We start from the raw sequence: 12,428 nt of genomic DNA, 5'->3' as shown, positions 1-12,428 counted from the left end.
TTAGTTAATTGGTCGTTTAATGGCATAACGTACTGGATGAAATTCAGTTAGTCTTGAAACCAATACCCACATGTTAGATTATGCAGATGAAGATGATTAGTTCTGAACTTAGAGGTTATACGTTCCTCAAGTTTTGGTTGAGATTCAAGGAAGCCTTTTTCTTACTCTTCCATACTGACTTGATGGTTTACGGGTTATAATCCCTAAGTTTATTGTGGATGCCTCAGGCGAAGGTAAACATCGTAAGGAAATATGGCCTATGATACTTTTCTCATTTAATGTATAAAAATATGCATAAAAATAAAAGCGTGTTTCCGCGAGGAAACACGCTTTTATTTTTATGCGACAAAGGGAATATTTTCCGGTTCTGGTTGTAGGATTAAACTAATTTATTATCGTTTTCGTTTTTGTTAACGCTGTTAGTTTTGTCAAAAGAAACATTTTTAATCAGCGTTTACTTTTGGAGGCTTTTACAAAAAGTTTTGTATATCCAATTAAGATATATTCCAAAATACATACAAGCTTTTAAGAATAATCAAAAACTTATGAATGCTACTCAACGTATAAGTAATTTAAACTACACTTCTATCAAGAATTAAACAAAATAAAATAAAAAACGATATATTGTTGCTTTTACTGCATTTTGTTCAATGTCAACTGAATCCTGTTTCAGTACAGAAAATATGCAATTTCACCCTTCAGAAAACAGTGACGACCATGGCCTGGATATGTATCATTAGTAGCTTACGCCTCACTTTCACTATATGTACGCAAAGATGAACTAACGAGATTGTGTATGTGTTACTTACGTTAATTAAGTTTAAAATGCAGAAATATTGAAGTTTGTTGCGATATAAATCAACAGCGACGTTCTCTTAGATAGCTGGTACCATATCACCATTAGACGTACTGGCAAAAATTTTTTCACTGATATTTCCTAAAATACTACTAATTTTTACTACAAAATGATTTGAAAGATGTATAATTTTACGCTTCACCTTATTTCTCGTGGATCAGAGTAGTTTTTCTGGCATGTATTAGGATTTATTTGGAATTATATGAAGAGCTTTGTGACTAAGTCACAGCCACGCGGATTAATCGATCATGAAGTTAAGCAACGCTTGGCATGGTCGGAACGTGGATGGGGGACCATCGTCATGACTAGCTCTTCCGTGTTTCGGAAAGCAAGATAGACTGTAGGTCCTTGCTATCATTTGAATGTCGCAATCGTTACGGGTAGTCTGAAGCCCGAGGTATGGGGTGCTCGGATAAGCCTGTTGCATCTCTAGTACTCTGCTGCATCTTAACTGGTAACCGACCCCAAGTTAGTTGGGCCAAGCAGATGTAACATTGCATCTAAATATATAAAACTCAAAGGTGACTGACTGACTGACTGACATAGTGATCTATCAACGTACAGCTGAAACCACTGGACGGATCGGGCTGAAATTTGGCATGCAGGTAGATGTTATGACGTAGGCATCCGCTAAGAAAGGATTTTGATCAATTCTACCCCCAAGGGGATAAAATAGGGGATGAAAGTTTGTATGAAACTTGCCCACGCAGACGAAGTTGCGGGCAACAGCTAGTTAATAAATAAAATTAATGATCAGTCGAACTGACCGATGCAAAACTCAGTCCTTTTCGCATTTAGAGGAGTAACATAAATGGTGTCTTATTTCTCTTAATACTATTAACTTGCGTATAAGATATCACCTGTACCAACCATTAACCTTGGAGAGCGGCTAAGTAGTATTCATTATATGCACGTAACCGTCATTGTCCGGTTACAATCAATGAATTGAATGATGCTTTCAACAGTGAAGCAAGTTCCCTGCAACTGGTTTCTGGCAGTAATGGTATTTCGAACCCTAGTCTTAAAGACGAAGACTTATTGACTGCCAGACCTTCCTTACGAAAACAAACGAATGTCTGGCATTCGCTGGCTTTTGAACTGTTAGTGCATATATATGATTAAAAATATGAGATGATCTGAAGTTGTGACATAATGTTCTAAATATAAATTATTCAAGCGTCAATAATCTTGCACATGTCCCCGCTTTTCAAGGTAAATAAAAGGTTTTCAATGTCTATAGCAACAACTTTTCCAATAACGAATGCACTGGTTGCCAACACAAAGTTGTAGAAAACTAGGACCGTATCAATCATAGACAAACTGGATCAAGGATAATTCCTTTTTGTTCACGGACCCTTATAATATTGTCTTTGATAGGGATGTGGAAGCGATATTACCCTCATCTGTTATCTCATCATGAGAACGTTTATAGTTTTTATTCCAAAAACAATTGACAATCGGTTGCCTTGTTCATCTTGGGACATTTAAAATTTTAGAATACTTTTGACCATGGTCAGACTTTTAATCACAGCACAGCTTTTAATGTTGTAAAGAAAATAATATGATATAGCAAACCATTTACATTCCGAACATACTCGTCCAGTACGAGCGTCCCGTGGTCGCATCCCCCCGCGCTACCTTGACGGCGCGGACATTAAAGACACGCATTGCGGAGTTACGTTCGAGCCGCTGGGACAAGACGTTGAGCGAACTTGAGCCTAATCACCTCGCCTTTTGGCAACTCCAAAGGAAGTTACGTTCCGTCGAGGACTATAACATTCCTCCCATCACCAGACCCGACAAAAGCATCGCCTTCGAAGACGATGAGAAAGCGGAATGCCTAGCCAACAGCCTAGAGTCCCAATGCTCTCCCAGCTCACAACCCTTCGACCAGCGCCACCTCGAAAAGGTGAACGCAGAGGTCGAACGTAGAGCAGCCCTCCCACCCATTGATGACCCAGATGACCCCCTACCCCCCGTCACTGTAGACGAGGTAGAGGACATCATCAAAAACCTTCAGCCGAGGAAAGCTCCCGGCAGGGACGGAATCACGAACAAAGTCATCAAACTCCTCCCCGCCCAAATGATTGTTCTATTGGTAGCTATCTTCAATGGCGCCTTGAACATAACATCTTTCCCCAAGCCTGGAAAGAAGCCACAGTCATCGGCATACCTAAACCAGGCAAACCTAAATCGGAGCCTTCGAGCTACAGACCGATCAGCCTCCTCACCTCTCTCGGCAAAATCTATGAGAGACTTATTCATAAGCGTCTCAAAGATTATGTCGAGAGAAAGAGCCTTATTCCTAACGAGCAGTTTGGATTTAGAAACCAACACTCGTGTGTCCACCAAGTGCACCGTATCGTTGAGGACGTAAGCGTTGGGTTCCAACGTAAACTCCCAACGGGGGTGCTCTTCTTTGACATAGCGAAAGCCTTCGACAAGGTCTGGCACAATGGCTTAATATATAAGCTATACCAACTAGGAGTGCCGGATCGTCTCGTACTCATCCTGCGAGACTTTCTGTCGAACCGCACCTTTCGTTACCGCATCGGCAAGTCACTATCTGACCCACACCCGATCACGGGAGTCCCTCAGGGCTCTGTCATCTCCCCACTCGCCTTCTCGCTGTACACGAGCGATATTCCCAAGTCCCAAAAAGTGAAACTCGCACTCTTCGCTGATGACACGGCCATATACTATACAGGCCGTGACATTAAAACCATCGCCCGAACCCTCCAGGAGGCAGTCAATAACTTAGCTGACTGGTTCTGGAAGTGGAGAATCGAAGTGAACCCGGACAAAAGCCAGGCGGTGCTGTTCAGTAGACCACGCCACAAGCCAGGCACTCCCCCCCCTGTCACCATGAACGGCAAGCCCATTCCTTGGAAAGAGCAAGCCAAGTATCTAGGAGTAATCCTAGATAAACATCTCACGTTCGCTCCACACATCAAAGCGGCCCGCGGCAGAGCCGCCTTCGCTATGAGCCGCCTCTACTTCCTGACCAATGCGTCAAGTAAGTTAGCTCTTAAAGCCAAACTGCGCCTTTACACAGGTGTGATCCGTCCCATCATGACGTATGCGGGGGCCATCTTTGCCCACGCAAAACCCCGCTTCATCCACAGAATGCAGACCCTGCAGAACAAGTATTTCCGTAGAATAACCGGTGCGCCCTTCTACGTTCGTAACGAAATGTTACACGTCGATCTTAAAGTGCCTACCGTGGCGCAATTTCTCAAACGCCTTACCAAGCGTCACTTCGACGGTGCAGTCAAGCACCGCAACCCACTGATCGTATCGGCCGTCCAATACGAACCTTCGCGGATGAGCAAACTCCGCCGGCCAAGACACACCCTGACCCTTCCTGACGACCCCATCACAGTGCTCCAAGAGAGCCGTAGGGACACTAGCACTCTCAGGAAACATAGACACATCCGAAAACTTCCGAAACCTCGCCGCCGAGGTACGCGTACGCGTAGAAAGTCAAACTCCCCCCCCGACCCTTGCTTAGCCAGCCCGCGTAGCTGAGCGTTAAAGTTAAAACGCCCCCTAAACATGATCCAGCCTGTCCCTTTGCTGTAGTCAGCGACGCCCTAAGCCGAGGCTCGTACCCCACAGGGGGTGCCCTTAGCGCAGTCGCTTAGTTTGTAAGCTTTTTTTTGCCCCTGGCTGGAGGCCTTAAACTCTAGGCATCCACAGGGATTTGACCGGTTAAGCAGTAAACAGCCTCCTAGGCTGAACTGCGAGATGCCATTCACAAAAAAAACGCAGCCCCGCCAACAGCCGAGGCTAGTTAGTTTTATACACGAAGTCTATGTATACCACGAATCCTCCCGATAACTGTGTTTCGTTAGTGATTAACTCTTTTTTTGTAATAATTCTTATAACTTTTTTTGTACTTTTCTGATAATGGTGTAGTGTGGTTATGTTCTTTCTTCATTATACAAACGAAATCATTAACCGGTGCGTTTAATTGGAAACCCCACTCCCATATGTGGCGCCCCAACGTTTATTTCGTGTGATAAAACTATTCCTACGCGGACATAAGTGTGGTGCGATAAATAAGTGGACACTTGTAGTGACGAACTATTTAGTTACCTACGTAGTTTTTACAATGCCGATAACAAGGAGCAGAGCCGCTAGTCTGACTCGCAGGGATGATACCCTCGAAGTATTCCCCGACCCCTCGAGACCGACGACGCCGACGCCGACCGCGCCCGCCTATCACCAAGATGGCGGCGGCGCGTCTTCGCCGCGCACCGACAACAACAACGCTACGTTTTCCGCCGATAACGTCGCGACTATAATTGCATCTTTGCAACGCTCGCAGACGGAAGCGTTTAAAGAGCTGTTCGACTCGATGAATCGCGCAAACGCATCTACTCCAGTCGCATTGTTAGGGCAAAGCACCCTTACCCGCTGCAAGGCCACCTTCTCCGGCCGACCAAAAGAATCGGTCGAAGCATTTATTGACGCCATCGAAGCATACAGCGAGTGCGCACAAGTGACGGACTCAAATATCGTCCGCGGACTTGCGTACCTATTCAAGGACGAAGCCGCAACATGGTGGCAAGGCATTAAGAGTTCCGTGTCCACCTGGAGCCAAGTAAAGGAAAATCTAATTAGTGCCTACGGGGACCGACGGCCACCGCCACGTATTTATTTAGAAATATTTTCCACTCCGCAACAACAACACGAAAATACGGATATTTTCGTTGCACGTGTTCGCGCCCTATTAGCGAGGTTGCCGAAGGGCGACGTATCAGAGTCAGCACAGATCGACATGACGTACGCCCTGCTCCACAGCCGTATACGCAAAAGATTGCGGAGGGAGGAAATTAAAAGTTTCACTGAGTTACTCCGCCTAGCACGGAATATCGAAGACGCGTACGATCAAAAGCTCACGACGCCGATAAGTGATAACAGAGTGCAACAAAATGTGCAACCGCCATCCACATCCGCACATCATAGTCATCACGCTCCGCGCGCGCCGCCCGCTTCGTCGCATAGCACGACCGTGCGCGCGCCGACCTCAAGTGTCGTGCACGCGCGCACGCCGACTTCGAGCGACGCGATCGCTCGCGCGCCTGCCGCCGCTCCAGCCGCCGTCGCCGCGCGGCCCGCCGCGTCGCTCGCGCCGGCGCCCGCTCCGCCGACTCGCGACTCGCAGCGGCCCGCCTCGGCCAACAGGCAACGACCCGTCTGTTCGTATTGTAAGCGATACGGTCATATTAGGGACCAGTGCCGTAAGTTGGTGAACCAAGGTGAGCGTATCCAATCCACTATAAACTCTGCGGATAGTGAAACATTTTACTGTACTGATTTATTTTCATTTTATTGTACTGATTGTTTTTCATGTAAATATTTACAAAATGTTGTATGTAGCGATGCTACTACGGAACCCTCTGCTGGACGTAGTTTACGGCCTATTTTTAAAATTAAAATTATGAATTTTAACGGTACTGCGTTAATTGATACGGCCGCAAAACGTTGCATTGCGGGTCATTCGCTATATACTCTCCTTCTAGGTCAGGGACATTCTTTTAACTCCTCCTCACAGAACGTGAAGCTTGCGGATGGTATTATTCGTACTATGGACGTACTCACTACCACCTTAGAAGTACACTTAGAATCAAAAGTGATAACGATTCCGTTTATAGTTTTTCCCGACTCTACCAATAATGAAACATTATTGGGTATTGATTTTATTACCGCTGCCGGAATAGTTATTGATTTTGATAAAGATATCTGGTATTTTAGTAGCGATGACAATATAAAATACACCCTGTCCTATGAACCTACGTCGCGTAGAGTGTCATGCGCCTCTACAGATATACTAAGAGATGACGAGGGCACTCATCTTACGTCAGCTGAGCGACAGGCGCTCGCTGATGTTCTTAACCGACACGCACACGTTTTTAGAGCAGGGGGAGGTCCGACTCCATATGCTGAGCACCGCATAGAGACGGGGGATCACCCACCTATTGCTGTCCCTCCGTATCGACTAAATCCGTCGAAGAAACAGCTGATGAAAGCCGAGTTGGACAAAATGTTACGTGATGACATTATAGAAGAGTGCGAGTCAGCTTGGTGTTCACCGGCGTTGATGGTGCCGAAGTCCAACGGTGGCATCCGCTTCTGCGTGGACTATAGGCGTCTCAACGCAATCACCAAGCCCGACACATACCCGATGCCACGCATCGACGAGCTACTACAGAGCACGAAGCGAGACTGTTACATGAGCACGTTAGACCTTCGTTCATCATACTGGCAGGTAGGTCTTCGGGAAGCCGATAGGGACAAGTCTGCTTTTATCTGCCCTCTCGGTACTTACCGTTTCAAAGAATGCCGTTCGGTCTCCGAAACGCACCTGCGACGTTCCAGCGTCTCATTGATCGTGTCCGCTCTTGTTCAGCTTTACAGGATGTAACCTTATTAGCATATTTAGACGATCTTTTAGTCATTTCTCAAGGTTATACTCAACATTTAAAAGACCTCGAGGCAGTTTTTAAACGTCTGGCCGAATTCAACCTCTATGTAAACAGGGAGAAGTGCGCTTTCGCTAGGGGGAGCGTTCATTACCTCGGCCACGTTATTACACAAGAAGGTGTTTCCACCGACCCTAGGAAGGTGAGTGCTGTTCTCGAGATGAAGGAACCAGGTAACCTTAAACACCTGCGCACCTTTCTACAAACATGTTCGTGGTTCAGAAAGTTCATACCGAATTTCTCGAAGGTAGCTGAACCACTTACACGCTTGACTAGAAAAGTCAAATATGGTCTTGGGACTCAGAGCAGTCTCAAGCTTTTGAGGAGCTGAAGCGTTTACTAACCACAGCTCCTGTACTGATCCAAGCTGACTTCAATCGTCCCTTCATTCTGCGTACAGACGCAAGTAACTACGCCTTAGGTGCGGTTTTATTACAGGGCGATGGTAATCAGGAAAGGCCAATTGAATACGCCAGCCGACTCCTCAACGCAGCAGAACGCAACTACTCTACCACCGAGCGTGAAGCGCTTGCTGTAGTGTGGGCGGTGGAGCGTTTCCGGCCTTACCTAGACGGCCAACCGGTCGTAATCGGCAGCGATCATCAACCACTGCGATGGTTGCTTTCACTTAAATCACCAACAGGTAGGTTGGTCCGTTGGGCGCTCAAGCTTCAAGCTTTTGACATCCAATTCCAGTACACACCAGGGAAAGCGAACGTCGTGGCAGACACGCTGAGCAGGCCGATCTGTTCTAGCGACTCTCGTGACAGCTGCGGTATCTGCTCAGTCATCTGTGACTTGCCTACGAAGACGCCTAGTGAACTTCGCTCGGAACAACTCTCAGACCCTGAAGTGGAAAAGATTGTCAAGGAGCTTGAGGGACCTGATGATGTCGCGGCCCAAAGATGGCTAGAAAGGGGTTACCTCATGGATCAAGGTGTCCTGTTCCGATATAATCCGGACTCTGAGAGTGAATCACCGCAACTAGTCATCTCTGCAAGCCACGTTCCAAATATTTTAAAAGAGTTGCACGACTCTCCAACAGCCGGCCATCCAGGCATTGACACAACGTACCAGAAAGTAGCACAGCTGTATTATTTTACAGGAATGCGGAGAATAATCACTGATTATGTCAAAGCCTGCATCCACTGCCAACGATATAAGGCCACCAACGCCAAACCACCAGGCTTACTCCAGACACCCGTTATGAACCAACGTAACGAGGTGTTGGCTATAGATTTATTCGGCCCGCTACCGGAGGGAGACCAGGGGGAGCGATGGATTTTACTCGTTGAAGATACGGCTACACGATGGACCGAGCTGTATGCTCTTAAAGAAGCCACAGCAGAAGCTTGTGCCCACATTCTTATTGAAGAATACTTCATGCGCTTTGGTCTACCTCGTAGGATTATTTCAGATAACGGTGTCCAATTTGTTTCAGCCGTCATGCGCCAATGCATGACAGTATTGGACATCAAACAAAACTTCATTCCTCTCTATCATCCAGAGTCGAATCCTGCAGAGCGAAAGAATCGTGACCTCAAAGCCATGCTAGCTCATCTCGTAGAGGGAGACCACACTTCTTGGCCAAAGAAGTTGCCGGTGATTCGATTTGCCCTCAACAGCGCTAAGTGCCGCACTACAGGAAGATCACCCGCTTATTTGTCCTTTGGCAGAGAAATGCGATCCCCCACAGAGGTCGTTCATGACCTTCGTGCCATTGAGGAAAAACATAACTTCGTGCCGCAAATTACACCTTATCTGAGGCAGTTCCTCAACTCGTTCTCAGCTGTAAGAGAACGCGTGGAGGTCCAACAGGACAGGGCGAAACGGTATGCTGACGCTTCGCGCCGACCGTCGGATTCTTTCCAGGTAGGTGACTTAGTAATGTTGAAGTCGCACCTACTTAGCAGCGCATCGAAAGACCGTACGTCAAAGTTTTACCCACGTCGCGATGGACCGTATAAAATCGTGGAAGTAATTAGTCCCACAACGTTCAATGTAGCCAGCACGCAGCAACCTGATGTTGTCATAGGCAGATACCATTCGCAAGACATTACCCGTTACCACGGTAACGATCACTCCTTCCCTCTTCCCGTCATCCCTAAAAGGAAACGCGGACGTCCAACGGTTAGGATACCAGTTCAGGAGCGAGGGCGTTCTCCAGAACTGGAGGGGGAGTGTATAGCAAACCATTTACATTCCGAACATACTCGTCCAGTACGAGCGTCCCGTGGTCGCATCCCCCCGCGCTACCTTGACGGCGCGGACATAGATGCGCTCGGATAGCTTCGGCTTCTTTCGGCTCGCGCCGCTTAGGCGTCGAAGCGCCTACGACTGTTGGCCGGCCCGCACCCCGCGCAGTCCGCCACCAACCGGCGTGTGATACACACATACAGTCATGGACACATAATTAAAGACACTGTTGGAATCTTAAATTGCTGCCGCATTTCATCTGTATTTCTTTTTTCTGATTGCTACTGGAACTTTATTTTCTATTTTAAAATATTTAAGAGGGCATTGTGAATTATTAAAACTAAAGACCATCTTCAGTGATCTTTCGCGACAAGTTTTTTTTCGCTTTATCCGAATCTCGAGCGGTATGAACCATAACGTGGCCTGGCCATATAATTAAAGACACTCCATTTGCTCAGAGGAAGAAATGCAAATTATTAATATTATTGATGGTACTTTTCTATAACAACATTCCCTACACTGTAACTAAGCATACTAATGAGTACTAATATTTGGTTTATTTCCTTTTACCTCAATGACAGCACGACATCCCTAAGCGTGCAAGCGATCAGTTTTGTTTTAAGTCGCTACGGGAATTTTCTTCCATGCTTCATAAAAATCTGTGTAAAATTGATCAATGTTTCATGTATGACTTATCGCCATTGTGTTTTCTGGCCGATCACCAGTTTTTTTTCTATTAAATTTGCGATGGGCCAAACCAAAACCGTCATAAGTTGCTCGATCAAAGAGTCCTTTTTACTACTCTTACAGTGTTTTTCTGAACTTTTCTAATTTGGAAAGCGCTAAGGACCGGTAAATTATGCTTAGCATATGACAAAATGCTATTTCTAAAATATTATAGTACTTGAATTCGCCTATTTTTAATAATATCTTTCTAAAAGATCACCACACCAAGTAGTGGAGAGAAGCCCCTCACTATTACTTTTTCGCCTCCTATGTTTGAGAACTTTCTTAGTGTATTTTGGTTCCATCTCATGTTTTGGAGGCGACTAATTTCGATACATTATTTTAGAATTATTCGTATCCCTTTGTTTAATGAGAAAAAACATACATTTTTGAACACTTGTTAACTGCACCTTTCACATTTGATAGAAATAGCCAACTACAGTATGGACACGCGGTGCTTTTCCAAAAGTAACATCTTCCGATACCCATGCCTTACAGCTTTTCCCGACCCGGTTGTAGTCTAAAAGTTCTGCAGACACAATTGTCGTCCTTTTAGCATCAGATGACTCCCAAAAAAACCAGTACCGAATCATGTAAATGGTTCACTATTTGCCTATAGCACCGCCTTAAAGCCTGTTTGCGGACAAGTTTTCCTTGGGGTCGGTTTTGAGTTGTTCTCAAACCATGCCTTTTTTAGTGCCATTGATAAGAAATCTTTAATAATAAATTTATTATCATGTCCTTACTACAGATCAAGTGGTATGAATAAATCCGTATGTCAAAATATGATATTAAAAAGCCTAAAACATTTTACTTACCAGAATTTTTGTTCTAGTCTTATTGATAGGACTAAAATGAAAATTTTTAATGAAAAAAACCTAAATTATTACCTAATTCGAGTTTTCATAAGTATTTTACTCACTTCTAAAAAAAAGTATGACAACTATTTGTATATTTCGTTTTTTTTTCTTGACTGGGCTTTAACTGTCTTTAATTAGCTGACCAGCCAAGTATCAGCTACAAAAGTAGTAGTAGTTCATTTCCCATAGAGCTTTATATCTAAAGTATTACAAAAAGAAAATATTTTTGTCCTTAATTTAAAGAACACAATGTAATGTTTGTTTTAATAATTATTACACTACAGTTTTTACCGTGCTTAAGCTCATGTCAGTACCATAACTATTTATTTCACTTCGAGTCGGGGGGTGTCTTTAATTATGTGTCCATGACTGTATATATGTATGCTCGTTCCGCGCAGCCCCGCCAACAGCCGAGGCTAGTTAGTTTTATACACGAAGTCTATGTATACCACGAATCCTCCCGATAACTGTGTTTCGTTAGTGATTAACTCTTTTTTTGTAATAATTCTTATAACTTTTTTTTTACTTTTCTGATAATGGTGTAGTGTGGTTATGTTCTTTCTTCATTATACAAACGAAATCATTAACCGGTGCGTTTAATTGGAAACCCCACTCCCATAATGAAAATATACCTACCAAAGATGAGATCGTGTGTAAAAAGGACAGTAGGTAGATTTTGGGTAACTCAATATCTTTTCGGACTTAGGGATTTTGGTCTCAATCTTGGATATCGCTTCATTTTGCCGTCGCTAGTATCCGACTAATGAGATGTTTGCCTGACTAGAAACTGGACCCTATTGCAGTGTCCTATTTTGGCATTTTTTTCTGTAATAACATAAATACCCAAAGGAAAAGCCATAGGATTTTTGCACGCTCAATAACCAAATAACGTACCTTTGCGGTCATAAGTAAATCAATGTTTTTCTGATTTTTCCTTATAGGTAAACCAATAACGTGTAATATTAACTTTTATTTTATGGAAACAAGTATAGAAAAACAATCCCTTCAAGGCAAATGATAAAACCTAGAAGAACTGAAGGTTTTTATTACTCATTCAAAGCAGTTAGCAGTTTTCAGGGTCCTGTAGTATTTCTTTTAAAAGTATCTATAAACCTTTAAGTCTAAAAGAGGTTCAAAGAGGTATTAGTTGAGCTATACGCATCCTCATTAACATTATAAGTATTTCTCTCTCACAACTTACTATGTACTTTAGAAACCGATTTCTTACCGACAACCCACTGTTCTCAATTCGAAAGTTTGTATATATATTTTTTTTCAATGAAAAGAACGGGCCTCGTTCTT

General features: G+C 44.3%; 2 protein-coding genes across 16 annotated transcripts in view; both read left to right on the top strand.

The window, feature by feature from the left end:
- LOC110373018 (transient receptor potential cation channel subfamily A member 1) overlaps nucleotides 1–12,428 on the top strand; it is a 113,386-nt gene that overhangs the window by 77,006 nt on the left and 23,952 nt on the right. The gene's annotated exons all lie outside the window — the stretch shown is intronic.
- LOC135119033 (uncharacterized) lies at nucleotides 4,621–7,940 on the top strand. Its single transcript, XM_064042382.1, has one exon. The coding sequence runs from the start codon at nucleotides 4,971–4,973 to the stop codon at nucleotides 7,284–7,286; it is 2,316 nt and encodes a 771-aa protein (XP_063898452.1). The 5' UTR covers nucleotides 4,621–4,970; the 3' UTR covers nucleotides 7,287–7,940.

Source organism: Helicoverpa armigera, chromosome 1 (genome assembly GCF_030705265.1).
Source record: "Helicoverpa armigera isolate CAAS_96S chromosome 1, ASM3070526v1, whole genome shotgun sequence".
Taxonomy (NCBI): domain Eukaryota; kingdom Metazoa; phylum Arthropoda; class Insecta; order Lepidoptera; family Noctuidae; genus Helicoverpa; species Helicoverpa armigera.
This window is presented reverse-complemented; position numbering and strand designations above follow the sequence as displayed.

Excerpts from the sequence above, each read along its gene's own strand:
- LOC135119033 (XM_064042382.1), top strand. The coding sequence starts at position 4,971 with ATGCCGATAACAAGGAGCAGAGCCGCTAGTCTGACTCGCAGGGATGAT.